We start from the raw sequence: 27,928 nt of genomic DNA on the forward strand, positions 1-27,928 counted from the left end.
TCTACAAATGCACACTGTATTCTCTGTGGCTGCCTCTGGTCCAGGACCATCTCAACTCCCACAAGATTCCTGACATTCTCTGTATACAACTCCCTGACAACTTCACTCCAAGGACGGGACGGCTCCAACTCTGGTGTAGAGTTCTGGGATGTGTGCATCTGGCATAAATTCCAAGAAGTAAACACCCTCCCAGTCCCGTCCAAGTCTTGAGAATTTCCTGTTGTCTGAGTTACACTGTGGAAAGGAATCACATCTGTACTTCATCAGCTTACAGGCGCCTGGATGAGAAGCAGATGCGGCCACAGAGGGAGCTGGCTCTGCCATGGGCCTGCTTTCTGGGAGGACCTATGGTCAGCTGGACCTGTCCTGAGTGAGCAAGTAGGAGACCAGCAAGGCTACACGTGTGATGCTCCCCAGACATCTATCTATGTGTGTGTGGTATGTGTGTATATGTGTGTGTATGTGGTGTGTGTATGTATGCATGTGTGTGTGCGTGCATTTGAGAACCCGTGGTGGTGGTGGTGGTGCAGGGCTGGGGGCGGGGGCTAGATGAGCATGCAGCTACAGTAACAATTTAAGGCTTGACTCAAGGCAACAGAAGGTCACCCTCTGGGTGAGGGACTTCCTACCAGCCACACAGGAGCTTCATATCTCAAGAGAGGACCCTTCTAACTCCATCTTTCCCCTGTCTACCCTCCCACGCCGATGGCAGATGGTTTAGGGCAGAGACACCTGGAGGTATGGCAGAAGCTCCTAGAAGCACAGGTTGAGATCCAGGCCCTGGCCTCCTCCCCAGCTCAGGAAAGTTAAAAGACAGAACCGGTGCAAGATCATCTCACTGCTCTGTCCTGCAGCCTTCAGGACCAGCTGTACGAAGTTGAGGCAGAAGGATCTCATTAGCTTGGGAGTTAGAGAACTCTTAGAACAGCCTCCTGGTTCTCACTGGAAATTAGCCATTTAATAACTAACTACCCAAAGATAACTGGTTTAGTTAAGGAGGGAAATAGATTTTCTCTTAACCGAAACTTTGGGCGATCTCTCAAATACTTCATCTTTGAAGTGTTGTGTAGGAGATGTTGCACCCTAATTCTGCCTCTGGGGGAGGCACAGGCAGAAACAATGGCAGCGGTGCCACTTAGTGTCTTTGGAGTCATATAGCATGAGCTGAGGGTAGATGGCACCCCACACTGCTGGTCAAGTTCCTCCTCTTAGAAGATACCCCATGGACAGGCTGGGCCCAGAGAACTGGAATGAAGTGTAAATTTCCTTCAGACCTAGACCAAGGAGAATAGAAAATATAAATAAGCCACAGTGACACTGGCTACAAACTTGAAGGCGAAAAATCGTACAACCCCTCAGAGGGCTTACATTCTCAGGACTGATGACAGTCAAACGGCTGGACAGAGACAGAGTCTTTGCCTTTGGAATGTAAACTTATGGAGTACCAGGAGACTGACTATATATGGGAACATGTGATTGAAGGCAGCAACACTAGGAAGTACGGGGTGGCCTAGCATGTCAGTGCATGAAGACAGGAAAGGCCGACTATGACCTCTTATGGCCAGTGCACTAGTCAGCACCAGACTGTGTCCAAATACTGCCCTGGTACGTGTGCTTGAGACAGCCCATAGCACCTATATTCTTGTGTTCATTTATACAGCTCTGGAACCCGGATGGGAGGCTCTGGAGGTGGGACACAGAGTCTCAGACCTGGGGGTACTTTTATCTATGAGAGCTGAAAAGTTATGAGGAGATCAAATGTATAGTCACTCTGTCCAGCCTCAGGGGAGCGATCACTGTTAGCAAACCTGGCTGCTCAGAAGCCACATTAGCTATCCAGCCTGCACAGTGACACTGTTCCCTCCCAGAATTCCACCTCTTCTTGCCACTACAAGAACCCCTGGCAGAGTTTCCTCAAGTAGGGGCCCTTCCTTGTAAGGTCTGAGCACACCTGAGGTGAATGGGTCTCTGTCAGCAGATGGTGGCCTACCTCAGGTGCCTCCACGCCCTACTCTGTCCTGTCATTCAGAGGTAGAGCCCCCGTAGGGAGGAAAGGTGGTAGACCAGTGGCTGTCAACCTTCCTAATGCTGCAACACTTTAACACAGTTCCATGTGTTGTGGTGACCCCCAACCATAAAATTAGTTCGTGGCTACTTCACAATTGTAATGTTGCTACTGTTATGAACTGTACTGTAGATCTCTGTGTTTTCTGATGGTCTCAGGTGATACCTGTAAAAGGGTCACTTGACCCCAAAAGAGGTCATGACTACAGACTTGAGAACCACTGCTGTAGACATTGGGGATTCAAAGCGCTTATCATGCCTTGGGCAATGGATGGACGGATGGACAGTTGGACACCTAGTCCCTTAGGATTCTGCCTGCCTGTGGTGTCTGTAGCATCTCCTGATCCTGGACCTAGCACAGCTGGCTAGCTTTGACAGCAACAGGTAGGAAGATGAGTGTCCTGGCTGGCATCCCTGACTATTCCTATGAGACAGGAAGATGGGGAGGGGCAGCCAGGGGTGGGCTGGAGCAGGCCTCTGAAGTCTCCCCAGGCCTTTCCCATCAGGAAGCACATCCTGTTAGTGTCTGGCTCTGTGGCAGGGCTGCTATTTGTTGCAGTTGGCTACGCCCTCCTGCTCACCAAAAACAGCCTCAAAAACAACCATTTCCTCTCTGCTGAGAGACAGGGAAACTGGAGCTCACACACATACGCGCATACACACGTTTCCTTGTGGCAGTCGTTCTGCTTTTCAGGATCTGCCATTTGTAGCAGAGGTACCAAGACGGGACAGGCAGCAGAGAGGTGGCCAAACCCACATTGCTTCCACAACCCTGCTCCTCCATCAGACTGGCTCCCACAGCCCATTCTGAGGAGTGTGACCCAGCTGATTCCCACGCTGTGCCTGCCTCCTGAGTTACTGTCCGTTTTCCACTGCTGTAGGCAAGAGGCACTGTGGACACAGCCTCCCTGGCCTCTGCTCCAAAGAAGACGCCCACTTACAACTCTGGATTCTTGCTGGTGCAGCCAGTGCCCCAGATTTCTCCCTGGAATGGGTCTTGGGGAGACCAGCTTCAGCACAGGCTTGTCCCTGCTCCAGGCTCAAGAGGCAGGATAAGACAGGGCTGTGAGTAGCTCGCTTGGACCTGTCCCATGGGCTTCTCCCCGTACCTCCGACATTCTCATGTGCCTGGCTGGAGCTGCTGCATAGCTTCTCAAGGATGAGTGGTGATGTTCTCTAGCCACCCCTAGCAGCATCTTGGCTTTCTCTGGATGCACAGCGGCTGACTGGGACTTGGGACTTTCTCCGAGATAGACAGTACTGGCAGTCAGATATGACTGTCCAGAAGCTTGTGGCCACAGCTGTGCTGGTGGCCCTGGTCTCCCTCATCCTCAACAACGCAGCAGCCTTTACCCCCAACTGGGTGTACCAGACACTGGAGGATGGACGCAAGCGGAGTGTGGGGCTGTGGAAGTCCTGCTGGCTGGTGGACAAGGGTAAAGGAGGCACAAACCCTGGGACTCGAACTGGACAGGTGGACACCCATGACTGTGAGGTGCTAGGATGGGGCTCTGAATCAGCAGGTTTCCAGGAGTCCCGAGGCACTGTCAAACGTAAGTCTTCTTATTTTTCTGTCATCTTCCAGTGGTTAGGTGAGGGGAGGTTGTGCCCATCCTGGGGGTGGTGGCAGGGAACCTGCACCTCCTGCCCACCCTGAAAAGCAATGTTACAGAGCCCCACTGTTGAGCCTAGACTCTGCCTATGGCTTCCTTCACAGGGAGGTCACTTCATGTGGCTATAGGCTCTTTCTCTGCCATTTAGATGTGGCTGAAGGACGAAAGATGTGTATCCTAATCAAATCATTTTCCCTTGGCTGAAAATAAATATTACTAATGAGTAAAACAAGAAGAACATGTGGGTGAGTTCTGTCTTAATTGCTGAGGTGGTCAGGGTGTTTGGGAAAGTACAGGAGACTCTGGCTGGCATGTCTGGGAGACCAGAGGAGGCACGTGACAGCAAAGGGCAGAGTGTTACCTCCCCCACCCTCATGGTGGCCTTTTCCTTTCCTAGCTCTCTTGTTCTGGGGTCTGTATACTACCCTGGGAATTGGGAACTTCACTTTAAATAGCACGCAGGTTTGAGAGTACAAGAAGAAAGAGTGCATAAATATGAAGATGCTACCTAAAATCGACACTTCAGTTGACATGAGAGTTCTTTCCTGGTAACGATCCCCTAAAACAGTTAAGAGGTCTGGCTAATAAGTGTCCAGTCTCCTACAAACTGCCTTGGAGGCTATAGGTCAGATGGTGGCTGTCGGAAGATGACGTTGATCTTTAGAAAGCACGAGACGTAGGTGGACATCTGCTCAGTGTTAAGGGGACTTCCTGGAAATCCTGAGCAATGTGCCCAGTGCAACCACCTCAGCCCTGTTCCTGGCCAACAGAGGGCTTGCAGACCAGGCAGGAGAACACTATCCCCCTCTCATGAGCAGAGGCACCCAAGCTTACAATGGGACAGCTCAGCCCCTTCCCTTGGGCCTTGACAGGCAGGGAGCCCTTTATTGAGAAGATCAAAGATGAATGCAGCCGGGCGGTGGTGGCGCATGCCTTTAATCCCAGCACTCGGGAGGCAGAGGCAGGCGGATTTCTGAGTTCGAGGCCAGCCTGGTCTACAGAGTGAGTTCCAGGACAGCCAGGACTACACAGAGAAACCCTGTCTCAAAAAAACAAAAAAAAAAAACAAAAACAAAAAAAAAAGATGAATGCACTCTAAGGAGCTAGATGTCTTGTGGGAGGTCAGCTGTCTGAATGTGGGTCTCTGTGATGTGTCAGTGGAGAGCTCTCCCTGTACATCCTATGAGTATTCTGGCTAAGCAGGAGACCTAGTAACCTCAAGGCTCCCCTAAGCTCCTCACATGGGCTGTGGCTTTGCCCAGCCCTGGAAGCCTCAGGTCTTCTGGGGTGGGGCCAGGTGTAGGCAAGAGCTCCTGCCTAGTACCTCTCACTAGGCTCTGAAAACAGCCAATTCCAGACCCAGACCATTCTAAACCATGAAGATTCTGAAGAGCCTGACCATCCCTTGCAATATGTGCACACTCCTGCCTCCTTTTCCTGCTTTTTCAGCTCCAGCAGGTCATCCCAGGAACATCTGTGCAGACATCTGTTCTTCCCACTCTCCACCTTCTGAGGCCAGGCCAACAGAACGAATAGGGCCTCTATAACTTCCTCCCTGCCCACATCTATGTGATGCATGGTAGCCTCAGCTGCTCCTGCCCTGAGTACCCCTCATCTTCCCTTTACCTGTGCCTAAGGTCCCCACCTATGTAAGCCTACTACTCTGCATAAGATCCCTAGACAATTTAAAAATAGTTTCCTAAGCTGGGCTGGTGGTGGATGACTGTAATCCTAGCACTTGGGTGCTGATCCAGGCTACCCAGGGCTACACAGTGAGACCCCTGTCACAAAAAGAGAAAAAAGTCCTTTGTAATTAACATGGCATTTGCAGGTAGCTGATCCGTGAATTTGAGCAACAACTGTTGTTCAACCACCAGAAAAATCAGAGATGCTTCTTGATAATAAGTAGCAAGATGAAATTTTGGAAAACAGCCTGGATGGGTAATTCTGGTTGCTAACACATTCTAACACACACTGAGACTGAAATGAAATAGAACAAAGCAGCCATAAGTCAGCATTTCCTGAGGGAAGCTGGTCCCTAACCCTCTGGCTTGGGACAGGGCTGTCTGGCTGTGTGCCCAGGAGCTTGGAGGGAGGGCTGCTGCTGGTCTCTTCCTCTCATCTGCTCCCCTCCGTGAGCTTTGCTCCCGTTTGTGCCGACCACTCTACCTCAGCTCACACACTTGCTCTTCTTGGACAGAGACAACAGCAACTACAAGGCCAGTGATCCCTGACGCCCCACCCATGTGTACCTATATCCCCAGTCTACAGGACTTCCTGCTACCATCTAAAGTCAGACCTGTGACCAGCCTTGAGGTTTCCAAGCAGGACCCTACCATATCACTCAAGTGGTTCTAGAAATCAACCCTTCGAGGGGCAGCTGCTCAAATTCTGCCATCTAGACAGGCGGCACCGGGGTAACGTCCTTCATGCCTGAGCAAGGACACTTTACAAAACCCTCTAGTGCACATGATGGGCATATCAGTCTGTGGCACGTAGGACTATGTGGCTTGCTCACAATTTCATTATGAGAAAGGGCCTAGGGCATTGGGGCAAGACTACAGGACAGGCCACTTTTAGCCTTTCCAGACATCACTGGCGGGGCCATGTGAGACAGGATCACCTTTTGCTAGCTCTGAGTCATGGGTTCTTGGTTGTAGGACACACAGAGTTAAAATCACTCTGTGGTTTTTGGCTGCAAACATCCAAGGGACCTGCCTGTGATGCAAACTGAGCACTTGGGCCATTCTGTGATATTCTAAACTCTGGTCTACAGGCTCTGTGCTCCCAGATGTCTTGAGAGCACTGGAGAGGAAAGTGGTTTGTCCAGGTCAGGGCTTTGCCATGTCACACTGATACCTCCCCAAGTGGGTCATGGGGATTTTTCTACCAGTTAGCCCTTCTGTTATGTGGTGCCCTGGGCTTTATTACTGACCAGGGAGTCTCTTCCTTTAGAGAAATTGGGAGCTAGAGGCCAGGCATCTATGTGATTAGTTGAGCCTAGGGTTAGCCTCACTCTCTGGTGCTCACTTTCTCCAGCTCCCTTTTTACCATCTGTGTTCTCGGTCAGGGATCTGCAGTCTTTTGTCTGAACTTCAGCTGCACATGAATAATGAACAGAAGGCTGAACCCTGGTACAGATCAGCTGGACCTCCATGCTACCCAGGGATATCCCTCAACTCCTGCTTCTAGGCAGCCCCCCAAGCATCTCCACACACCCTTATACCATGACAGACATCAAGACAGGCTGGCTAGCTGGACACCTGGACAGACAGACTGTTTGGTTAGGTATAGTTATGCCATGCTCTGAGACATCTTGGGCTGTGGCAAGTACAACAGATGACAAGCCAGATGGTGGCCCTGTGGCTGGAGGTGAGTGGCACCGCAGAGAGTGCTTCTTTCTCACAGGGTGGGGCTCTGCAGTGCTCTGTGTGACTCTAACTCAGGCAGAGTGAGTGACTTTGCAGAGTTGGTCATGGGGTATGGCGGAACTCTGAGAACTCAACCTGCCAAGAAGTCAGGAATGAGGAAGACAACAGGAGAGGCGGGGGACAAGACAGGCCAACAGTCAGCCTGCACTCTCTTCCTGGCTCCATGAGCCAGTCTTAGCCTCACTGCATGGTCTGTGCAGACCCCCATGCAAGCCACTTCGGCCTTTCTCTTTCCTAATAGCTCTGCCATTTATTCAGCTCCTTCGCAGCTTTTGAGATGAAGCTTGGGATGCTGCCCATTGTGCTGCTGCTGTACTGTTAGCATTCAACGTCACATTTCCACACCTTCCCAATCCTACTCTGCTTTAAAGCAGAGTCTCTGGGTGGTTATATTAAGTCACAGCTTCTTAAACTGCCGGCATGCTCCCAAAGGGAGTTGTATGGGTTGGGGGATGGGGAGGCCATCACTAGAAATCTGGCAATCGTAAAAGTTTCTTGATCAACAATCAACAATATTCTGAATGTTCAACATGTTCAAAGTTGATTCAGAATCAAATGGATAATGAATCTGAAGTGATCAGGGCAGGGCTCACCTGTGCTATTCTGAATACCTCACTACAGCCTTGGCTCTGAACTCACAATGTGTGCACGTGGCTTTCTCGTGCTTTGTGCTCTCATCCCCCACAGTGTCAGGGCTGCTGCACCAAACACCTCAGCTGTGATTTGAAACTTGGGACAGTATGAAGGGGCGTGTCTTCACTACTAAGTTTCTTGCCCTTGCAGAAACATAACTGTTTAGTAACAAGAATTTAAATATTCTTCTTACCATCATTCCTCAGCATGCATCTATCAAATTGGTCTATCTTTGGAATTATTATAGCAATTGATTTGTTTTCTTTTTTCTTCTTTCTGAGACAAGGTCTCACTATATAGTCTTAGCTAGTCTGGAGCTTGCTATGTAGACCAAGCAAGCCTCAAACTCAGAGAGATCTGCCATCCTCTTCGCCTGGAATGCTGGGATTGGAGGTGTAGATAACATAAGCTCACTGCCTGTTTTTCCTCTTTAATAATGTTTGATTTGATGACTTGAGTTTCATTAAAATATCATTAAAAGAATTTTTTATTTGAGATTCAGACAGACTTTTTAACAGCTTCTAAAACTGATTTAACTATACTTCTAGCACCTCACACTATGTGTCCATGTGACACACCCACATGGCGGTTCCCAACTGTCTGTGACTCCAGTTCCAGGAGACCTGACACTCTCACACAGACATCCATGCGGGCAAAATGCCAGTGCACATAACGTAAGAATAAATATATCGTTAAAATAAAATAAAAATATAGGTCTGTCAAGATGGCTAAGTAGGTAAAGGTATTACAACCAAGGCTGACAACCTGAGTTCAATCCCTGGACCCCACATGGTACAAGGAGAGAACCAGATCCTGAAAGTTATCCTCTGATCTCTATACACCCTCTGTGAATTCACATCGTTTTACTCCCAATAAATAAATTAATGCAAGTAAATTTAAAAGTTATGAAATCAAGATCTGAAAACTGAAGGTGCTCTACACCCTGTATGAAATATTCAATCATGAACTGATTCTTTATCAAACGTATCCATCACACTACTATGAAGTTTGCTTTTGTCTTTAATAAATGGTAAAATTATATGTATACCAAAATTACCTTTAAAATGTATTTATGATTTATTGTCAATAAATTCTTGGCTTATATTCCTATTTTACCTACCTATATACCTCAGATATGCAAAAAGATTTTGTAGGCAAAAAGTGGTTGTGAGGTCAGGGATGGTGGGACGCACCTTTATTCTCAGAACTTGGGATCTCTGTGAGTTCAAGGATAGCCTGATTTACATAGGGAACTTTAGGCCAGCCAGGGCTATATAGAAAAAGCCTGTCTCAATACATACATACATACATACATACATACATACATACCATACATATGCATCCAAGCCAGGTGGCGGTGGAGTACATCTTTAATCCCAGCATTCAGGAGGCAGAAGCAGACAGATCTCTGAGTTCAAGGACAGTCTGGTCTACAAAGCTGGCTCAAGAACAGCCAAAAAATAAAAAAATAAAAAATAAGAATAAATAAATAAATAATAAATAAAAATTTAAGAGGGCTGTGAGTGAGAAAAGTTTAAGAAGCCGTGTCATGGGCTGGAAAGGTGGCTTGTTGGTTAAGAGCACCTGCTGCTCCTCCAGAGGACTTGAGATCGACCTCCAGAATCACATGATAGCTCACACCTCCTGTAATTCCAGGACAGGAGAATCCCATGCCCTCTTTTGGCTTCTGTGGGCACCAGGCACATACATGGTACACAGATATACATGTAGGCAGACACTTATATACAGAAAATAATAAATTAAAAAAAAGAAGCCCTGATATATGGAGTAAAAATAAGTATGCAGTGGCCAGGGAGCTGGCTCGGAGGGCCAAATGCTTACCATGAAAACATGAGGTCAGAGTTCAGAGCCCCAGCACCATGTAAATACCAGATGGGTGTAGTGGCCAACCTGGAGTTCAAATGCTCAAGGGTCAGAGACAGAGGAGTAAGCTGGATAGCTATGGGAGCCCTTGGTTCAAGCGAAGAGACCTCAGTATATAAGTTGGGAAGTGATATTCAAGGAAGATACATTATGTCAACCTCTGGTCTCCACACACATGTACATACAGATACAGCGCACCCTGCACCTACCTGTTCCAACATGGGTGAACATGCGCACACCCCATATACCCCATATATATGTTACATATATATATGTCTATATAATAAATAAGAAGAAGCTCAGCCACACCAGAAATTCTAGGACATAGACGACAGAGCACTGTGAAGGATGCAGTTGGTGCAGGTAGTCAGAAATGCCTTTCCAAAGCCGGGCGGTGGTGGCGCACGCCTTTAATCCCAGCACTTGGGAGGCAGAGGCAGGTGGATTTCTGAGTTCAAGGCCAGCCTGGTCTACAGAGTGAGTTCCAGGACAGCCAGGGCTACACAGAGAAACCCTGTCTCGGAAAAACAAAAAAAAAAAAAAAAAAACAAAAAAAAACAAAAAAAAAAAAAAAAAAGAAATGCCTTTCCAGACTAAAGAGGGAGCCCTATGAAGCGCACACCAGCTGCCAAGTGAACAGGGCGCCCTGCAGGAGCACACGGCACTGGCACTGGGCTGAACCTCCTGCTGTGTGTGGCTAGCTGTAAAGGATGGAGGTGCAACCAGCGAATCAGAAGAGGCAGCCACTGGACTGAACCACTATCAGAGCCATCAGGTCCTGAACAGCCCTGTGCCTCAGAAAGTCAAATCATTCTGAGTCCCACAGCTCAGGGAACATTTTAGCTGCCCCTGGCACTCCCATCCCTCTGTTGCTCTTCTTCCCTCTACATCTTTCTAGAGTCCAAGAGCACACTCGCCTATTTTAAGCTGTGCCTCTACCTGGAAGGATCCGCCTGCTTGTTTCCTACCCTTAAGTTGCTGGACTCTAGTTCATCTTTTGTCCCTCATTACATTTTTTAGATTTATCTTGATTAGCATGCACACACATGTACATGTGCAGACACATGCATGCTGTGGTGCATGTGTGGAGACCGGAGGTCGACTTTTGCAGGTTAGGTTTCTTGTTCCACCTTTCTGTGGGTTCTGGGGATCAAGTTCAGGACATCAGGCTTTCCTGGCAAGTGAGCTCACCTGCTGATCAGTGTTGCCGGGCCTACCTCATGCCCCTTTAAAGCGGCTCCATTAGGGTCTTTAGTGATCTGGATTCTGGTTGTTGTAACTAAGGACTAAAGAACATATCACTGACGTCACTAGAGGAGGGCCCACTGGAGGTTTGCTGTGGGTACAGCAGTAGAAAAGTGCCCAAGGTTTGGTTTGGTTTCGTAAGATCTCTCTACTTACCCCTGGCTGTCCTGGGAACTCACTGTATAGATCAGGCTGGCCTTTAACTCACAGATCCTCTGCCTCTGCCTCCTGAGTGCTGAGATTAAAGGCATGGAGCACCATACCCAGCTTGAACACTCACCATTGTTACCTCTCCCTCCTATGAGCAAAAGCCTTAGATCTTTAGCATTAAAAGATTTCACTTGGGCTCTCTACCAGCAGTGGCCAGAGCAGGAGCCAGCCTGAGTCTGCTGAACCCAGGTCCATCCCACTTATCTCTTAGTCCTTTGCTCTCTCAGCAGCCAGAGTGGTGTTCCAACCCTGTGCCTGCCTCCCTGTCTTTTGCTCTGTGCCCCACACCCTGTTCTCAAAAGATGGCTAAGTCAGAGTGTGGTCGGTGAACTGTAGAGAGAGCATTTCTGGCCCAGAAATTTGTTTCTCCCTCAAATGAAATGTCACACCAAAGCTCATACCATGAGATGGTGGTATACCACACGGAATGCTGACATTGACAGACTGGGTTGCCCCAGATCAGCAGCAAGTCTGTCAGTGGAAGCTGCCAGAGCCCAGGGGAGGTGCACAGCAGGAGCCGCATGCCATAGCCCAGCCATGTCTTGCCCTCTAGCAGTAATCAGGAAGTTCTGATTCACAAATGTGTTGCAAATAAGGCAGTGCTCAGCTCAAAGCAGGCCTGGAAGACAGAGGCACTACTCTTTCCATGTTTGAAAGATTGCTTTTCAGAATTGGCTTATAACAAATGTTATCATCAGAAACACAAAAACTGAACGCAAAAAAGCACAACCTTCCAAGAAAAACCTTCACTCCAGGGTTCCTGTTGGACTGTCTTCCTCTGAAGGAAGGGAAGAGATGGAGGCTGGACATCTCCTGCACAGGTTAGGTAGCCTCTTACATGTGAGCCAGCAAGTAAGGCCCCACTTACAGAGACCTGAAGATCTTCTGTCCCACTTCTCACAAAGACTAAGAAAGGCATTCCAAGGGAGGGGCAGGTTGCTTCACCTCAGAGGGCTTTTAAATGGCTAGAAGGTAACTTTGAACCATTACTGCCAATATTGGCAGTTCTGTTAGGTTTGATCTAAATGTTTATTGAAATGTGATATAAATTTACAAAATAGCTCAAAGATCTCAGGCTTGGCGTCTGCCTTTCCTCTCATCTCATGTGGGTTCATGTGTCTGAGCACATGATAGGTACCTCTGCCCTAGGCCTATGGGCACCTCACTGCCCCTCTGTCCCTCTGCTATCCGCTCCAACCCATCCTTGAAACCCCTCCCTCCCAGGTTCCCCCGCATTACATAGTAAAGGCGGACTCTCAAGTCACCTGTGTTCCCTCCTCTAATGCCCCAATCCAGTGGGTGACTATCTAGGTAAGGCCTATGAGAACATACAGGCCTAGAGACTGGAATTCACAGGGGAAGTCTGTCTCATCCAAATGGCCAGAGACCTCTGTGCCTTTCTCTGTTCTTGGAAACTTTGTCCAGCAGTCACCCACTACACAGGTAAAGGGTACGTGCTGGGCCAGTAAGTGTATGAGATGATGCTAAAAAATTAATTAAAACCCCATACCGGCAACCACGAAGTTGCGTCCTTTTTTCTTCAGTCCTTTCTCAGACTGTTACAGCAATTTGAGAGAAGTCACCTTGTCACATGAACTGAACACAGACTTGCTCTTGGGGTGCTCTGCCATGTGACTGTCATCACTGCCTAGGGCCCTGTGTGCCCTGCCCCATCTTCATGCTGGGTGGTGTCTGATTCATGTTCCTTACAGGATCGAATTTCTGTTTAGGCTGTGGAGTCGCAGAGTCATCCAGGGTTTTTATGCCACTTCCTGCCACCAAGGGTTAGCCTGTTGTGCCCATTGTGTTTTAAGCTACTTCCTCTGCGGAGAACTCTCCTGTCACTTAGAACTCGAGGGCCCCTTGAGATCCCAGGCTTTTCCAACTCGACACCGCCAGTGTGGGAGTAGCACGAACAGATTTAATCCCAGTGAGTCTTGTAGACTGTCTGCATATCTGAAGAGTTCTGTGGCTGGACAAAATCTTAAGCTTACTGGACAAGCCAAGCAGCCCGTGGATCTGGTAGCCTACCAGAGAGAGATGCTGCTGGATCGGCAGTTGCCACTGACTGGATCCTTTCCAAACCAAACCAAACCAAACCAAACCAAACCAAACCAAACCAAACCAAACCAAACCAAACCAACCAACCAAACAAACAAAAAAATCAAACAGAAACAAAAAACGACCACCAAACAACCAAACAAACAAACAAAAAACCCAAACCAAAATAAAACCACTGTTGAGTTCTTGGGTGTCTGATTGGCTAACTGGGGACAGCAGCTGAGGACCTGTGGGGTCCATTACTAAGCAAGAAACCCTCTGTTGACAGGACTTCCCCTTCTAGCTTCAATTATAATATAGCACCTGAGTGAAAAAGGAACATTTGTCCCATCAAGACTCAAACTAGGGGCTGGGCAGATGGTTCAGTGAGCAAAGTGTATGCTGTGCAAGACCAGAGTGTGGATCTATGGAAATACAGAATCAGTGAGACCCTATCTCAAAAAAGAAGGTGGAGAACAACAGAAAGACACTTGATCTCTGGCTTCCATGTGTACACACATGAGCAGGTTTAACACCCCACCCCCACCAGTACCATAGTATACACATACATATACCACACACACAGAAACTCAAATCACACAGCAGAATTCCAGCCTAGGTGGGATGTGACCACTGCAGTTAAGCTAGGGGTTCTTAAGTGTCTGGTGAGGACAGGATAGCATGAAGACTCCAGAGTGGGTAAGGTGCTTGGAGAAAGTTCTGTTCAGAGAAGATACTAGCTGTCTGTATTGCTTTTCCAAAGGTCCAATAGAGGCCTATAAAGAAAGTGGCTATCACTGAAAATGAGTATGGGCCAGCCTGACTGTGCTCTTCCCTAAGTGGCTCACATACTGACCACCTGCCTTCCCTTCTTTTGGCCCACAGTACAGTTTGACATGATGCGTGCTTGCAACCTGGTGGCCACAGCCGCACTTGCTGTGGGTCAGATCACCTTCATCCTTGGGCTGACGGGCCTGCCCCTGATGTCACCAGAGTCCCAGTGCTGGGAGGAGGTCATGGCTGCTGCATTCCAGCTGGCAAGTAAGTACTCAGGGCAGACAGAGTAGGCCCCATAAAGCTGGCAGACCTGCTGGGCCCTTTTGATATTATGGAGGGAGAGTACCCCAGGTATGATTCCAGGTTCTAGCATACTGAAGTAAGGTGTTCTGCTTTTCTGAGTCTACAGAATCTGTACCACATTTACCCTTCTGTATGTGAGCGTGCTCCTGATGCCAATTTGACGAAGCACCTGGGGAATAGTTGGCTTAAGCTAGGCAGAGATGGGAGACAGCTTTAGCCTAGTCCCAGCTTGCCCAGCTTACAGTTACAACAGAAGGTAGGGCTTTGTTTAAGTGATGCTTCCTGGGGCCCAACCTGGGCTCAGCACAAATTCTTGCTCATGACCAGTGAGAAGCTCATGTAAGCATGTTACACCGAGTCTTGAGTGAACAGCAGATGCCTAACCATGCCCACATACATCGCTCCCATTCTGGCTGTAACACAAACGTAGACCATAACCTGACTCTGCAGGCCATTGGATTGTCAGAGAGCAGAGCTGTGTGCAAGATTAGATTCTGTGGAAGGGTTAGACTGGTGGTAGAAGTCACAGCAAGTGTCACCCTGTGACCCACCACCTCCAGTGATCGGGGTCCCACTGCTCCATCCTGCGGTCTCAGAGCTGTTAGGATCAGGAACAACTAGAAGTTCAAGCTTCTTGCAGCTCACTGAGGATGTTAGTTAGCTGCATGGTCTATAGACAGATCTGAGGGGCACACAGGTGCACAGGAGCAGAGTGTGGGACATTCTTTAGTCCACCTTTCCTTTTTGGTCTAGAATGCCAGTCATTCCTGGGGCTGGTGCCCACTCCTGACAGGGGAAACAGCAGGAAGTCTGAAGGGAATCGTTTTAGGAATAACAGATCCTGGGCTTTTATCTTCCTTGAGAAACAGTTTCCAGAATGAGGCTGACTGGTATTTATGTGCTAGAGAACGCCTGGGGGAAGTCAGGAAACCCTGCTACCCTGAATGCTAAGAATAGTATGGCAGAATGGTCCTGGGAAAGTCACTTCCCTGGAGCCAGTCAGTGGCAGGAAGGGGTGTGGCCGGGGGTTTGGGAAGGTTGTGAAGTCTCTGTGGAAGGACCCAGGGCTCAGTGACAGAGGAGCTGGAATTGTATCCTGGTTCTACTGGTGTGAATGTGAGCCAATCACTGAAGCAGCTGCAGTTTACCCAGCTGCAATGCAAGATTGTCTCTGTGACTCCCATTGGATATGAGACATACAGATGTGACTGGGGGTCACTCCTGCCCCCTTCCTGCCTTCACCACTAAGAGTAGAACATGGGCATGTTTATAAAAGGTTTGCACTTTACCCTCTATTGATCAGACACATAAAGCGAACAGTTCTTCCCACTGAAGTGATAGCCTCTACCATATGAATCCATCCTCGAGAAGGAAATGGAAGATTTTGAAAACATCATAGGAAAAGCTGAGTTTTAAAAGACATGGTCCTAGGAATGCAGGCCTTGAATCCCAGCACTCTGGAGGCAGAGGCAGGCAGAACTCTGTGAGTTCAGAATGAGTACCAGGTCTGCCAGAGTTACATAGTGAGACCCTGTCTAAACCACCACTCTCCCAAAAAAATAAAAAAAGACATTTTAGTGCCAAAAAAGAAAAGAACAGAACCATAGTTCTTTTGTTGTTTATTTTTCTTCTCAATAGTTCCTGACTGAAAAATAACTACTTCTAGTGAGAGAACCAACCTGACTACGGCTTTTCTAACACTGACAACCTAGAGACTCTTACTTGGAGGCATTAGAACTTATATGTTTTGCATCCAAACACTCACTGAAGAAAACTCAAAATGAGGAAAACTTCCATTAATTGAAACTCAGTTGTCCTTGGCAGTCTTGGAGGGAATTTATCAAGGGCCCCCTGAAGGGTGTCTGGGTTAGTACACTTCTACTTTGAATATTTCAAGGCCAGCACAACCTCTGGAAAGGTTAGACCATCTCTGTCCAAAAACTCCCCAACAGCTGGAGGCCATTGGAAAAAGCCAGAGCAATGTGGGCGGTGGGCCCTGGGGCAGTTTGGAAAGCTTCTCATGCCTCCCAGGCTGCCTTGTCCCTTTGGCATCTGACTATCACCCTGACGGGTCTGTTTTGCCCAAAAAGGAAATGCATTTGGCCTGTTTAGACTGTTTCATTGACAAACAGTACAGAGAGCAGCTATGTCCCTTTCTTCTATCACACTGCTAATTTTAGAGCTGGGTTTTTTCCTGTGCTTGGGTCTGTTTTAAAGCCAGGGAGAGACTGTAGGGCGCCAGGATGTCCTGTCACAGGACGAGGAAACGCCTGCTATTACCTGTTGTCAAGCGAACCAGAGTCCCAGTGCTGGGCGAGGTGGGTGGGCAGCGGGAAAGAAGATGCTAATGAAAAGAGGAGAGTCTGTGGAATTGACTGAGGAGGCTGAGAAACCCTGGAAACCAGCAGAAGCAACAAACTGAGGGGTGGCAGACTCCCCGTCTGCCTGTGTTCTCACGTGCTATTAGCCCTATATCTCTGGGCACCAGTACTATGTTCAGCACAACTCTGGGTTAGTAAAGGGACCATCCCTTCCCCAGCAAGAAATGCAGCTCTGAGGGACCCTTAACTCAGCAACATCAGGGACAGCTGTGGTAAGCTGCTGTTCTCATGGGCTGTCAGCGGTCTTGTGTGGTTTTACGCTTACAGATTCCACCAAGTACATGCAGTGGCATTTCCAATGTCTGCTAAGACTTTCCAAGTCTAATTTTGCTTTACCTGGAAGCTGGAAAGGTTCCTTCAGGACCCTTATCCCATGTGCCCTCAATACTGCCTGCTCACTCAAACGCCACACTTCCCATGATAGCAGCTGTGTATCTGTCAGGGAGGCAGGTCCTAAGACAGAGAAGTACCCACCAAAGTCCTGGGGAGACAAGGAGGAGGGGAAGTGGCTCTCGCAGAGTCTCTGCTACTGCTAGGTAGTTGCATATGAGTTGTCTTGCTCTGGCTGCTTTCTTCTCTTCCTATTTTCCCTTTCTTGGCTCTCTGTGGTAACTAGTACAGCACAAGCTTTAAAAGGCCAGGCTTTCCTACTGTCTCCTCCCCAAGACCCAGTAGTGTGATGATTGGCTGACTGTCAGACCATGCAGACACAGCATACAGAACCCTGTGAGCCCTGTGCAGAGCACCTGCTCACTCACGTCCCAGCAGGAGAGTCTGTAATGAGAAGCTGGCCTGAGCATTTAGCTCTGAGAGTTAGGTCTGGGTGCTGTCTTTGGCCTCCCCATACAAGTCCATGCTACAGAAGGTGCTGTGCACGGCTCCTGCTCTGCTCTGCATGCCCTTTCCACTTCCTCTGTCTCTATTTTGCTTCTTCTCTTTGGCTGCATCTTTTTTTTTTTTTTAAATGAGTTCAGGCTTCCCATACGCTAGCAAGCACTTTACCACTGTAGATCCCCAACCTCCTCTTTGTCTTTATTATGTAGCTCAGGTTGGCCTGAAACTCTCTATGTAGCACAGGCAGAGGGAAAGTAGCCCCTGACTATGTGAGGCAAGCGCTCTGTAAGGGAGATGAACTTGTGTGGTCTCTGGCTCTTCACTGGCACCAAGCAGCATGTGGAGCAGGGAAAGGAGCTGGGGCGGGTTCACAGCTCTGCTGAGGAGGTGCCTCAGCCCTACATGGATGTTAAGGACTTCCAAACTCTTCAGGTCCCAGAACACACCTGAAATGTGCCCATCTTTGCACATCCAAAGGGCAACTCCTCTTTCATCAGTACAGCCCTGTTGCCTAAGGAGTCCACCCTGAGGGCACTACACACAAGGTCAGGATGGTGAGGTCATCTCTATACCCTTAGTGATGTGTCACTACTGATCCATGCAAGGCTTACAGCATCCTCCCTGTGGAGTGCCTAGCTTAGAAAGTTCTACAGTTTGTTCTGGGAGCCAGAGAGGTGGGATCTGGAGTTTTTGGAAAGGATAATGTGTAATCTTGAAGGCCACGCTTCTTCTCTGGATTTTCCTTTAAAAGCTCTCTTCTACACCATTAGCATTACAGTTTATACGACCCATTTCCAAATCTCTCTGAACAATGGCAGTACACAGTCAACAAACAAACCAATCAAACAAACAGCAAACAAAAAGTCCCAAACACAGCATACAGCACCAATCTGTCTTCCTGATGCCTGGGATATCCTGGGGAAGGGTAGGTTGTGTAAGTTATTTCATAATTACTTTATTCAAAGCTGCCTTCATGGTAGAATCCTTTCTCCTCTTCAGCGTGTGTGTGTGTGTGTGTGTGTGTGTGTGTGTGTGTATGTTATATATGTATGTTCTGGCAACTAGGCCCAGGGCTTTGTGCATGTAAGACAAGTACTTTACCACTAAGTTACACCCTCTGCCATTAAAAAAGTAAAACAATTTTTTTTTCACTTTATGTGTTTTGAGATGGAGTCATGTTAGGGGGCCCAGGGTGGCCTAGAGCTCTCATGATGGCTTGGAACTCACTAGATAGTCCAAGGTGTCTTCAAACTGGATGTCTTCATGGCCCTAGCTTCTAAGTGGTTTCTACAAGCATGCAGCACCACACCCAACTTCGGCCTTTGGCTTTTTGAGACAGTCTCTTGTTATGAAATTTAGGTTGGTTTTCAATTTGCTGTAAAACTTAGGTTAGCTTCAAACTCACCATCTGCCTGTGTTCCCTCCTGAGTGCTGGATTACCTGCATTCTCCATCACACTTGGTGAACACATTTCCATTTATGGGAGCTTACCAACAAGCCCAGGCCTTGTGTGATCAGGTTCTATTTCTCTGAAGCTGGCATCTGCACTTACTCAGTTCTCACTGCCTGTACTATGACTTTTGCAGCTCAGACTTTGCAAAGCCCGTTGACAAAGCGTTACAAAACAAGTCATGCACTATTAGCCAGTGGGTGTCAGCATCAGCAAGACGACTTTCAACACTGGGCTCTAAGTTGTTCTTTATCTCTTGGCTCAGCCAGTTCTGAACCTGGTCAAATATCCCCAGAGGCCAGGCATAGTGGCACACATCTTTAATCCCAGCACTTGGGAGGGAGGCAGAGGCAGGCAGAGGCAGGCAGAACTCTGTGAGTTAAAGGCCAGCCTGGTCTACAGAACAAGTTCTGGGTTAGCCAGGGCTACATAGTTAAGACTCTGTCTCAAAACAAAGACACAGCCAACCTTCCCCAACAACAATAACTCCCCTTGCCCCACACTACCAGAGCTCCTCCTGTGTCACTAACAGTGGTTTCCTTCATCCTTTCCTAGTGACTGTAAGGTTTCTTCTTTTAATGGCAAGACTTAACAGCAAAGTACTTTTGATTAGACTTTGCTTGGTCGGGGTAATTTCCTTTTCTCTCTTCTTTATCTGGTCCTCAAGCAGCACCCTGCATCCTAAGTATACTCATCTCTCCTCCCCTTCTTTCTTACCCGGTCGGGCCATTTGGGAGCTTTAGAAGAACATGATCCCTTGTTCCTCAATGCTCTGGATCCTTCTACTAGAAAGAATCATTTGTATAAAAAAATCAGGCTCATGTCATGTACTGCTGGGTCTATTAACACAAGGGATTGAAAACTAGTGATGGAAGAGGTAGAAGCCTGGCTTGCTCGTCTTCCCTCATTACACATGCTGGCTACACATGCTGGACATGCCAAGGCTGGCAGTGTCTGCAACTGACCCTTTGTCAGTATGCACCTTAGAAGCCAGCCATGTTCCCTCTAAGGCACCGGCACTTTGCTTACTCAATAGCAGAGGAGCACCAAAGGTCAAGCCCAGTGTCTTTCCTCTGATGCCACCTGTGTGTATGTTTGATAGTCATTCCAAAAGGAAGACCTTGTGACAGAAGCTTAGGCCCCAGGAAGAAGGCAGGAAGGAAGAAAGAGAGGAAAGGGACGCTCTCCACTGTGCTGGAATTCACACCGCCCTCCGCTGACCAGCGCACAGGAAGAGGCTGTTTGCTTTGGCAACAGGACTTCATAGAGATGGAACTGATCCCGTGTGCAGAACATAGCGCTTGCTGAAGCACTTCCCTTTGGTAGGTTTCTGGACAGGCTGATTACATCACTGAGAATTTGAGGGAGAGAAGTCTTCAGAAGAAAGGATACTTAGGAGAAAGGGAACCTCAACTTAGGGGTGATGAAAAGTACGAATTCTAAGACAAAAGCCAACCTTGGCCTATGCTGAGGCTATCCATACCTCTCCCAAGCACAGAGGCCCTACAAGTAAAAGCTAACCTTATTTCAGAATGTCTGTAGTACACTATGCTGAGCCAGCTGACTCCGGGTGCCTTTTCACAAAGGATGGGGCTAATGTGGCAATGCAGTGAACTCATGGTGCTGCACACCTCTGCTTTCCCATGTTTTATTTGCTTTTTATTAATGACACTGAATAAAGGGGTGATTTCTTCCTATCATCTCTCAGTCCATAATGTCCTATCTGTTGGTTCAGGGCAGGACTTGGATGGCAGCCAACAGCTGGAGGTGGAGGATGCTAACAGCTATACCTGTTAAAATGTGTCAGGTCCCCTCTCTGTAGGACCTGGGCTGGCCTTGGTACACCTAGGTCCCTTGTTGAGATTCTCTATAGGGCTCCGTATTGGGAATGGGCAGACTATTCCATTTCCCCTTTCTTTTTTTTTTTTTTTTTAAGGTTTTTTGAGACAGGGTTTCTCTGTGTAGCCCTGGCTGTCCTGGAACTTACTCTGTAGACCAGGCTGGCCTCGAACTCAGAAATCCACCTGCCTCTGCCTCCCAAGTGCTGGGATTAATGGGCCACCACCGCCCGGCCCATTTCCCCTTTCTATATGTGTTCTAATGTTGTCAAAGCTGATTGACAACAGAACTAAAGCTCAAACTGCTTTTTTTTTTCTGAGAGAGGGTCTCTCTATGTAGCTCAGGCTGGCCTGGAACTCAACACCCTGCCTCTGCATCCCTAGCACTGGGATTGAAGGTGCATGCCACAACATCAGTAGCTAGTAGGAGACTATACTAAATAGTTATGCTTTTTCACAGAAAACAACCTAGACTTTCCTTTCTGCTTTTTTTTTTTAAATATGAAAAAGCAAGTAATGTACAGCCTCTAACTTTCACATGGAACGAATCCAGTCCGGCCCCAGGTCACATGATTCTGGGTTTCCATGACTACTGATAAACCAGGTGAAGAGCTGACTAGCTTACTTTACTTTGTAAAGAGTCTATCAGTCGGGTTCCATGTTTATCTATGTGCGTGTGAGTGGGTGTGCGCATATAAGCCGTATGTCCTTGTTAGTGTGGATGTGTGCGCACATGCCTGTGTGGAGCCCTGAGGTCTGTATTAATTGTCTTTCCTCATCGTTCACCTTTATTTTTGAGGCATGGTCTCTCAGTGAACCTGAAGCTCCTCAATTCAGCTAAACTGACTGTCCAGTGAGCTTCAGGGTCCACCTGTCTCCTCCCTACCACTCCCCCTTGAGGTGGGTTACAGATATGCACCACTGTGCTACGTTTGCTTCATTCATTCATTCATTCATTCATTCATTCATTCATTCATTCATTCATGTGCCACCATTATCCAGGTTATTTTTTTAAACATGGGTTTTTGGGGCATCTTAACTTACATACTCATACTTGTATTGCAGGTTTTTGGCCAACTGAGCCATCTATCCAGCCCAGATCTACAGCTTGTATCTTCCAACTTATATTTCCAGAACACAGAGGGCTCTACCAGGTCTTTTATGCACATGTCAGCTTACACCTCTTTAATTAACTTATCAACATGATGAGTGTTCTTTCATCTTCTCTGGTGTTCTTGGAAATGGATACATTTTCTGAAACTTTAGTTTGTGTACACAATAAATAACATAGCTAGTCATGAAAAGGCCAAGATCCCTTTGATAGAGCTGTAAAGTCACCATCCTGGAACAAATCATTAGCCACCTGTGAGCTCCAGTGCTAATCCCTAGCATGGTCCTTGGGAATCTCAGCCTGTGGTGGCTCCAGTCTTGTGAGACTAATTCTGATCAGCTTTAAGTTCGAAGTTGCTGGGTATCAGGGCACATGACTTTAATTTGAGCACTCAGGAGGCAGAGGCAGGCAGATCTCTGAGTTTAAGGCCAGCCTGGTCTACGAGCAAGTGACAGATCAGCCAAGGCTACACAGAGAACCGTTTCAAAAAAAAAAAAAAAAACCCAACAAGACAAAAACAAAACCCTGCAAGGTGCTAGCTCCATCATGGCCTTTACTCAGCCAGGGGCAGCAGGGTCACTAAAGAGCTTAGGTGGGCACTCCCTTTCCTTCTTTTCCACAGGCTCACACCAGCCTATTTTGTTTCCCATTTGCTGTGATTTATCTCGAATTACTTACTTAGCGAGCAGTTCCCGACAGTCCCTGGTATCCTTGGATTCTGGCACTCTCAGACATGGGAGATAGAAACAAAAGGAGGAGACCAAGGGATGGACACAACGCTCAACTAAATCTCTCCTAACCGTGAAGCAGCAGGGGCAAGGGGGAGCCATGGGTGCCAGGGAGAGAGGTGTCAGGACAGGCAGGGCTGCCAAGCTGAGGAGCAGAGGCATCAGGAAGCCATGAAGCATGCTGTGCATGGGAAGACCTAAGTTTTGCTCGGTGCCTGAAGTGGGACTGTGAGAGGAGGCATCTGACGATCAATGTCCAAGGCAGTGTCAGCCAGCACTTAGAATGTGGAACTGTGGAGCAGGTCACTTGCTGCAAACCTAGCAGCAGAAGTACCTGTTCTTCAATCTGTTGACATGTTTCATTGTGACACACCCATATAGAAGAGTTAAAGCAGGCATGACATGTGTGACAAACTGACCACAAAGACCCTCATCCCAGGTGACCTTTCTGTACTGGTCCAGTAACACCAGATTTTCTTGACAGTTTTAGAGTTTGTGTATTTTACAGAGATGCAGCCAAGCCTGTGTTTGAACTGTTCAGGGGGACTGTCTGTATGTGCTCTGGTAATGTCCTCCTAGGCATCACATCTGAGACTCTCATCCCTTCTCTTTGCTGAAATGCAGTCCATGTTGGGCCGTTCCCTGTGGGCCCCTCTTGAGGAGGCTGATCTGAATTATAACAATGTGAGTTTCACATTATAATGCTCCTGGGAGTGCAACAGTGAGTCCAGTGCCGTATCACACCGTTCCTGCAAGGCCTTGATGATTAAAGCAGGTCTCTCTGCCCTGCACGTGCCAACACTTGCTGTTTTCTCCCTTGCTAACTTTCCTAGTCCACATGAATGCATATTAGTCCTGACCAGAAGGTTCAGAGTCTTTCAGATTTTTTAAAAATGAAAACAGGTTTCCAGAGAAGACTCTTTTTTTTTTTTTTTTAGTCAGCCAGTCTAACCAAAAGGGTTAGATTGGGCTGTGGTGACCTATACCTTTAATCTCAGCACTTCAGACACAGCCTGGTCAACACAGAAAATTCCAGAACAGCAAGGGCTACACAGAGAAACCCTGTTTCAAAAACAAAACCAAACAAAACACATCCCCCCTACCCCAACCTAAACAAAAGAATTAATTCTTTAAAAAATATTTTTAAACATTTAAAAATTGTGTGTATATGTGTGTGTATCTGTACACTTATTAGTGAGTGCAGGTACCCAAGGGGTTAAGAGAATACTGGACCCCTGGGGGCTAGAGTGGCAGGCATTTGTAAGCCACCCAACATGAGTACTGAAAACTCATGTTCCCTGTGAGAGTAGCTTTCTTGTATCATTCAGCCATCTCTCCAGCCCCAAGGAAGCTTCTTGTAAAGGGTTAGTTACCCTCAGTCTCTTCCTTCTTACACAACAGTGATGCAAACCAACCCCAGGATAAACAGAGGGGCTGTGTAAGTATTTGACCCGGCTTGGTAGTTCACCCTGAGGCTATGGGAGCCAATTAGTTCATCTGCTCCATTTTGACGAAGGATATCATGGATGTAAAACTGGGGCCATTGAACAAAATGTTAAAATTTTGTGCATATGTGTAGTGAAAACATGTGTGTACACATGTATGTGCAGGTACACTTGCCTATGTGTGTATAGGTTAGAGGTTGAACTTGGGTATCTTTCTCTATTGTGCTGTATCTTTATTTTTTTTTGGTAAAAAAAAAAAATTACTCTGTGTGTATGTATGTGTGTTTTGGAGTGTGCATGTCAGAGCACAAGCATGGCATTCATGGAGGTCAGAGGAGAACTTTGTGGAGCTGGTTTGCTCTTTCCACCTTTCTGTGTCTCCTAGGGACTGAATGACAGTTGTCAGGTTATATCACCGGGAGCAAGTGTCTACCCACTAGCCATCTTACTGGGTCCTCCATCTTACTTTTTGAGACAGGATCTCTCACTGAACCAGAAGTTGACCTTTTGGTTAGACTGGTTGGCTAGTGTGTGCTTCTCTTCTTCCCCAGGATTCACCTGTCTCTATCCCATTACAGTTTCAGGCTTCTACTGCCATATCTGGCTTTTATATGGGTTCTGGGAATCTGAATTAAGATCCGCATGTTTGTACGGCAAGGATTTACCCACTGAGCCACCTCTCCAGCCCTATCAGATTTTAAATGTTTCTTAGCATGCACAGACTGAAAGGGAGACTTGGAGAGAGGAGAGCAGGTGGGTAGAGACTTGGTAGCGACGGCTCCTGCTGATTGGGCAAGTTTCTTCCTACTTTCCCACCCTGTTGGCATATTTCTTTCTGCTTGCTTTTGCTTCCTTAGGCTTTATATCCTTCCTTGTTTATTATTTATTGTTTCAGAAGACATAAACTGGCTACCTCTGTGCCCAGTCTGCCTCAATTCCAATCTTTCCTGTCTCAAAACAAGCATAAAAATTTTTCTTTGGCTAGCTGAGCAGTGGTGGCACACACCTTTAATCCCAGCACTTGGGAAGCAAAGGCAGGCAGATCTCTGAGTTCCAGGTCAGCTAGGGCTACCTAGAGAACTCCTGCCTCAAAAAATCAAAATCAAAAAGAAAACAACAACAAAAAAGAAAGACAAAACCAGAAATTCCTTTGGTTGGTAAACATGCCCAAAGATAGAGAACAAGAGAACACAAAGTATTTCTACATCCATTAACAAAACCAAAACATCAGCTTTACTGATGTGACTGTCTACAGTGTGACGCTCCCCACAGGAGCCTCACTCGGCACTGGTACAGAAGTTGCCTCTAGCAAGCAGGTGGAGTGTGCTCGCGCGCGCGTGTGTGTATGTGTGTGTGTGTATGTGTATCCTAGAACTTGTTCATTAGATCAGGCTCTCCTTGAACTCAGAGATTCACCTGCTTCTAAATCTATATTCCTGAGTGCTGGGATTAAAGATGTGAGCCACCACAGCCATCTTGGAATGCAAATTTTAATACTATTTTCATGTATGAAAAATCCCACAAAGTACTACAATCAACAAGGACATGCATAGTTTGTATAGCTTAGGACAAGATGGAGGAAAGCAAACTCTGTTCTCCTCCTGGAAGGTCCAGTGAGGGTGAGAGCAGAGTCACCACGTTTTAGAGAAGTCAAAGCTGTTATCCTCCTGTCCTTCCAGTCTTTGTCCCTCTGTCCCCGTCATTCCTGTCTCTCTTGATCCTGCTCTTTGCTCTGGGGTGTACAGGGTCATCATGAGTAGGAAAGCAGTGGTGGTTTTCTGAGTGAATGGAACCTACTAGATAGACCTACAGATGTCAATATGCACGGATATAGAGGGACCACAGCTCTGGGAGGGGGTGTGGATGAACCTTAGGGGGTAGTGCTTGATGGGAGAGTCTGGTGCTTTGCATGAGAAAGACAGCTAGATGGTTGGAGGAGGGTGTTGCTGGGGAAGAAGTGGGCTTGGTCTGTGTTGTCCTCCCTCCCCCACACCTCTGTTTCTGCCCTGTCCTTTTCATCTTGATCCCACAGCTGAGCTAGGGCCTGGTGAGTTCCTGCAGCTCTCTCCCAGGCCAGCTTCTGGGCAGCAGCATGGCATAGCCTCTACTCATCAGACCCTCAAGTCTCCCAGTGCTGCCTTCTCTACCAAGTAGCTGTATCCTGACACCTTAGTTGGTTGACACAGTCTGGGCCGAAAACCAAGATGTTCCCATTACTTATAATAGGAAACTAACAAGAGCAAGCCCTTGTCATTCCTTAAGAAAGGAACTGGTGAGAGCCAGACCTGGTCAGTACTCAGGAGGATGAAGCAGGACGATGATCCCGAGTTCAAATGGGCTACACAGTGAAAGCTAGTCACGCAAAGCAAGTGGACAAACAGTAATCAAGACAGCTGGACTAGCTGGTAGCTCCCGAGTCACCTCTCCTGCCCTGCACAGTGTCATGTTATAGAGGAGGGAAGGCCCAGGAGAATAACACACAGGAGAATAGCATCACAGTAGGGTAAGGCAGCTAGAGGGAAATGCTTTTGAGAAGTGAAAGGAAACCAAACACAACCAAAACCAGACCTGAGCCAGGCCCCTACCTGGTGGCCCCGCCTGCCCCAAGTGTGGGCTCTAGGTTCCTTGAATAGGAGAGGGAACCTCTGCTCCCTCTGGCAGCACAACCATGGGTATAAAACTCCCCAACAGGGATTTAAACCAGTGGATGACAGTCTGTTTCTAGATAAAATTTAATAAACATCTATTTGGTTTTGCTTTAAATTAATTAAGCATTTATAAAAATCAGAGGTAATACAGCTCGATCTAAGGAAATGATAGCTGGTTCTGGCTAGGGCTAGGAAGGCTGCCTACTAGGTGTGGGGACTGCAGACAGCTAGATTGATACTCAAGAACAGGCCTGATGTCCAGAGGTTGCCAGGACAGGCCCCTCTACTGTTTCTCCTCCTGCAGCCACCCAGATGCAAAGCCTGAGTATGATCTCCAGGTGCAAAGGCTGCAAGAGATAAACAGGCTGACACACAGTAGCTCTGTGCTATCCCAGGAGGACAGTGTTGAAGGACAGGGATACAGTCTGACTCCTAGGGGCTCCAGCTCAGATACAAGCCTCTCAATCTCTCCTTTCCTTCCTGCAGGCTTTGTGCTGGTCATCGGACTGGTGACCTTCTACAGAATTGGCCCTTACACCAACTTATCTTGGTCTTGCTACCTGAACATTGGTGCCTGCCTGTTGGCCACCCTGGCGGCTGCAATGCTCATCTGGAACATTCTTCACCGGAGGGAGGACTGCATGGCACCCCGGGTGATCGTCATCAGCCGTTCTCTCACAGCACGGTTTCGCCGTGGCTTGGATAATGACTATGTGGAGTCTCCATGCTGACAGCACCCTTATGGGGACTCTCTATGAATAACCACTATAACGCTGCCGTAGTCTAGAAACCGGTAGACTGTTCCAGGCCCTGCTTGTGCAGAGGTGTGGGGCAAGTCTGGGCTACCTATATATACATATGTATGATACTCATGTACATTTATTATGTTACATATGAATATATTATGTGTCTCTGTGTCATTGTGTCACCCTACTTCTGACACGATCTTCCTTGGCCAGCATAGCATGGCTTCACATCATGCAAGTTTCAAAGGTGGAAACTAGAAACTGAGGCAGGGAAGGAGGCAGTGTGGGGCACCTTGCTCCCCCCTCCATTTGGGGTTAATTTATTCTCCATCTACTAGGATGGTATCCCCAGTTACTTTTACACAATGCAGAACATCCAGGAATCTTCATGAAGGGTCTGATAGTCCTTGAATAAAACAGACCTTAGAACAGGTGGTACCGGTTTCACGCCAGAGTCAGGTTAAGAGCGTACGTTTTACTCCTGATTATTTGTCTAAGTTAAAATAAACACAAGTCTCTGAACTGAGTCTAAAACTCGTGTTTTATC

The 27,928-nt window shown here is 47.6% G+C and overlaps 2 protein-coding genes across 8 annotated transcripts in view; one reads left to right on the forward strand and one right to left on the reverse strand.

Moving 5' to 3' along the window:
* Ift140 (intraflagellar transport 140) overlaps window positions 1-27,928 on the reverse strand; it is an 89,162-nt gene that overhangs the window by 15,334 nt on the left and 45,900 nt on the right. The window lies entirely within an intron of this gene.
* Tmem204 (transmembrane protein 204) lies at window positions 267-27,907 on the forward strand. Of its 4 annotated transcripts, none has more exons than XM_028761023.1 (4): window positions 267-378; window positions 2,946-3,617; window positions 14,006-14,161; window positions 27,122-27,907. In XM_028761023.1, the coding sequence occupies exons 2-4, from the start codon at window positions 3,338-3,340 to the stop codon at window positions 27,364-27,366; spliced, it is 681 nt and encodes a 226-aa protein (XP_028616856.1). In that variant the 5' UTR covers window positions 267-378; window positions 2,946-3,337; the 3' UTR covers window positions 27,367-27,907. The 4 variants fall into 4 exon arrangements, with proteins under 4 accessions (XP_028616856.1, XP_028616858.1, XP_028616857.1 ...); XM_028761025.1 differs by having other exon boundaries at window positions 296-370; XM_028761024.1 differs by lacking the exon at window positions 267-378 and adding an exon at window positions 2,199-2,448.

Source organism: Grammomys surdaster, unplaced genomic scaffold (assembly GCF_004785775.1).
Source record: "Grammomys surdaster isolate TR1022 unplaced genomic scaffold, NIH_TR_1.0 126612, whole genome shotgun sequence".
In the NCBI taxonomy this organism is placed as follows: domain Eukaryota; kingdom Metazoa; phylum Chordata; class Mammalia; order Rodentia; family Muridae; genus Grammomys; species Grammomys surdaster.

Coding starts and splice junctions, on each gene's coding strand:
- Tmem204 (XM_028761023.1), top strand. CDS start 3,338: ATGACTGTCCAGAAGCTTGTGGCCACAGCTGTGCTGGTGGCCCTGGTC. Junction 3,618..14,005: donor GTCCCGAGGCACTGTCAAAC/GTAAGTCTTCTT, acceptor TTTGGCCCACAG/TACAGTTTGACATGATGCGT. Junction 14,162..27,121: donor TGCTGCATTCCAGCTGGCAA/GTAAGTACTCAG, acceptor TCCTTCCTGCAG/GCTTTGTGCTGGTCATCGGA.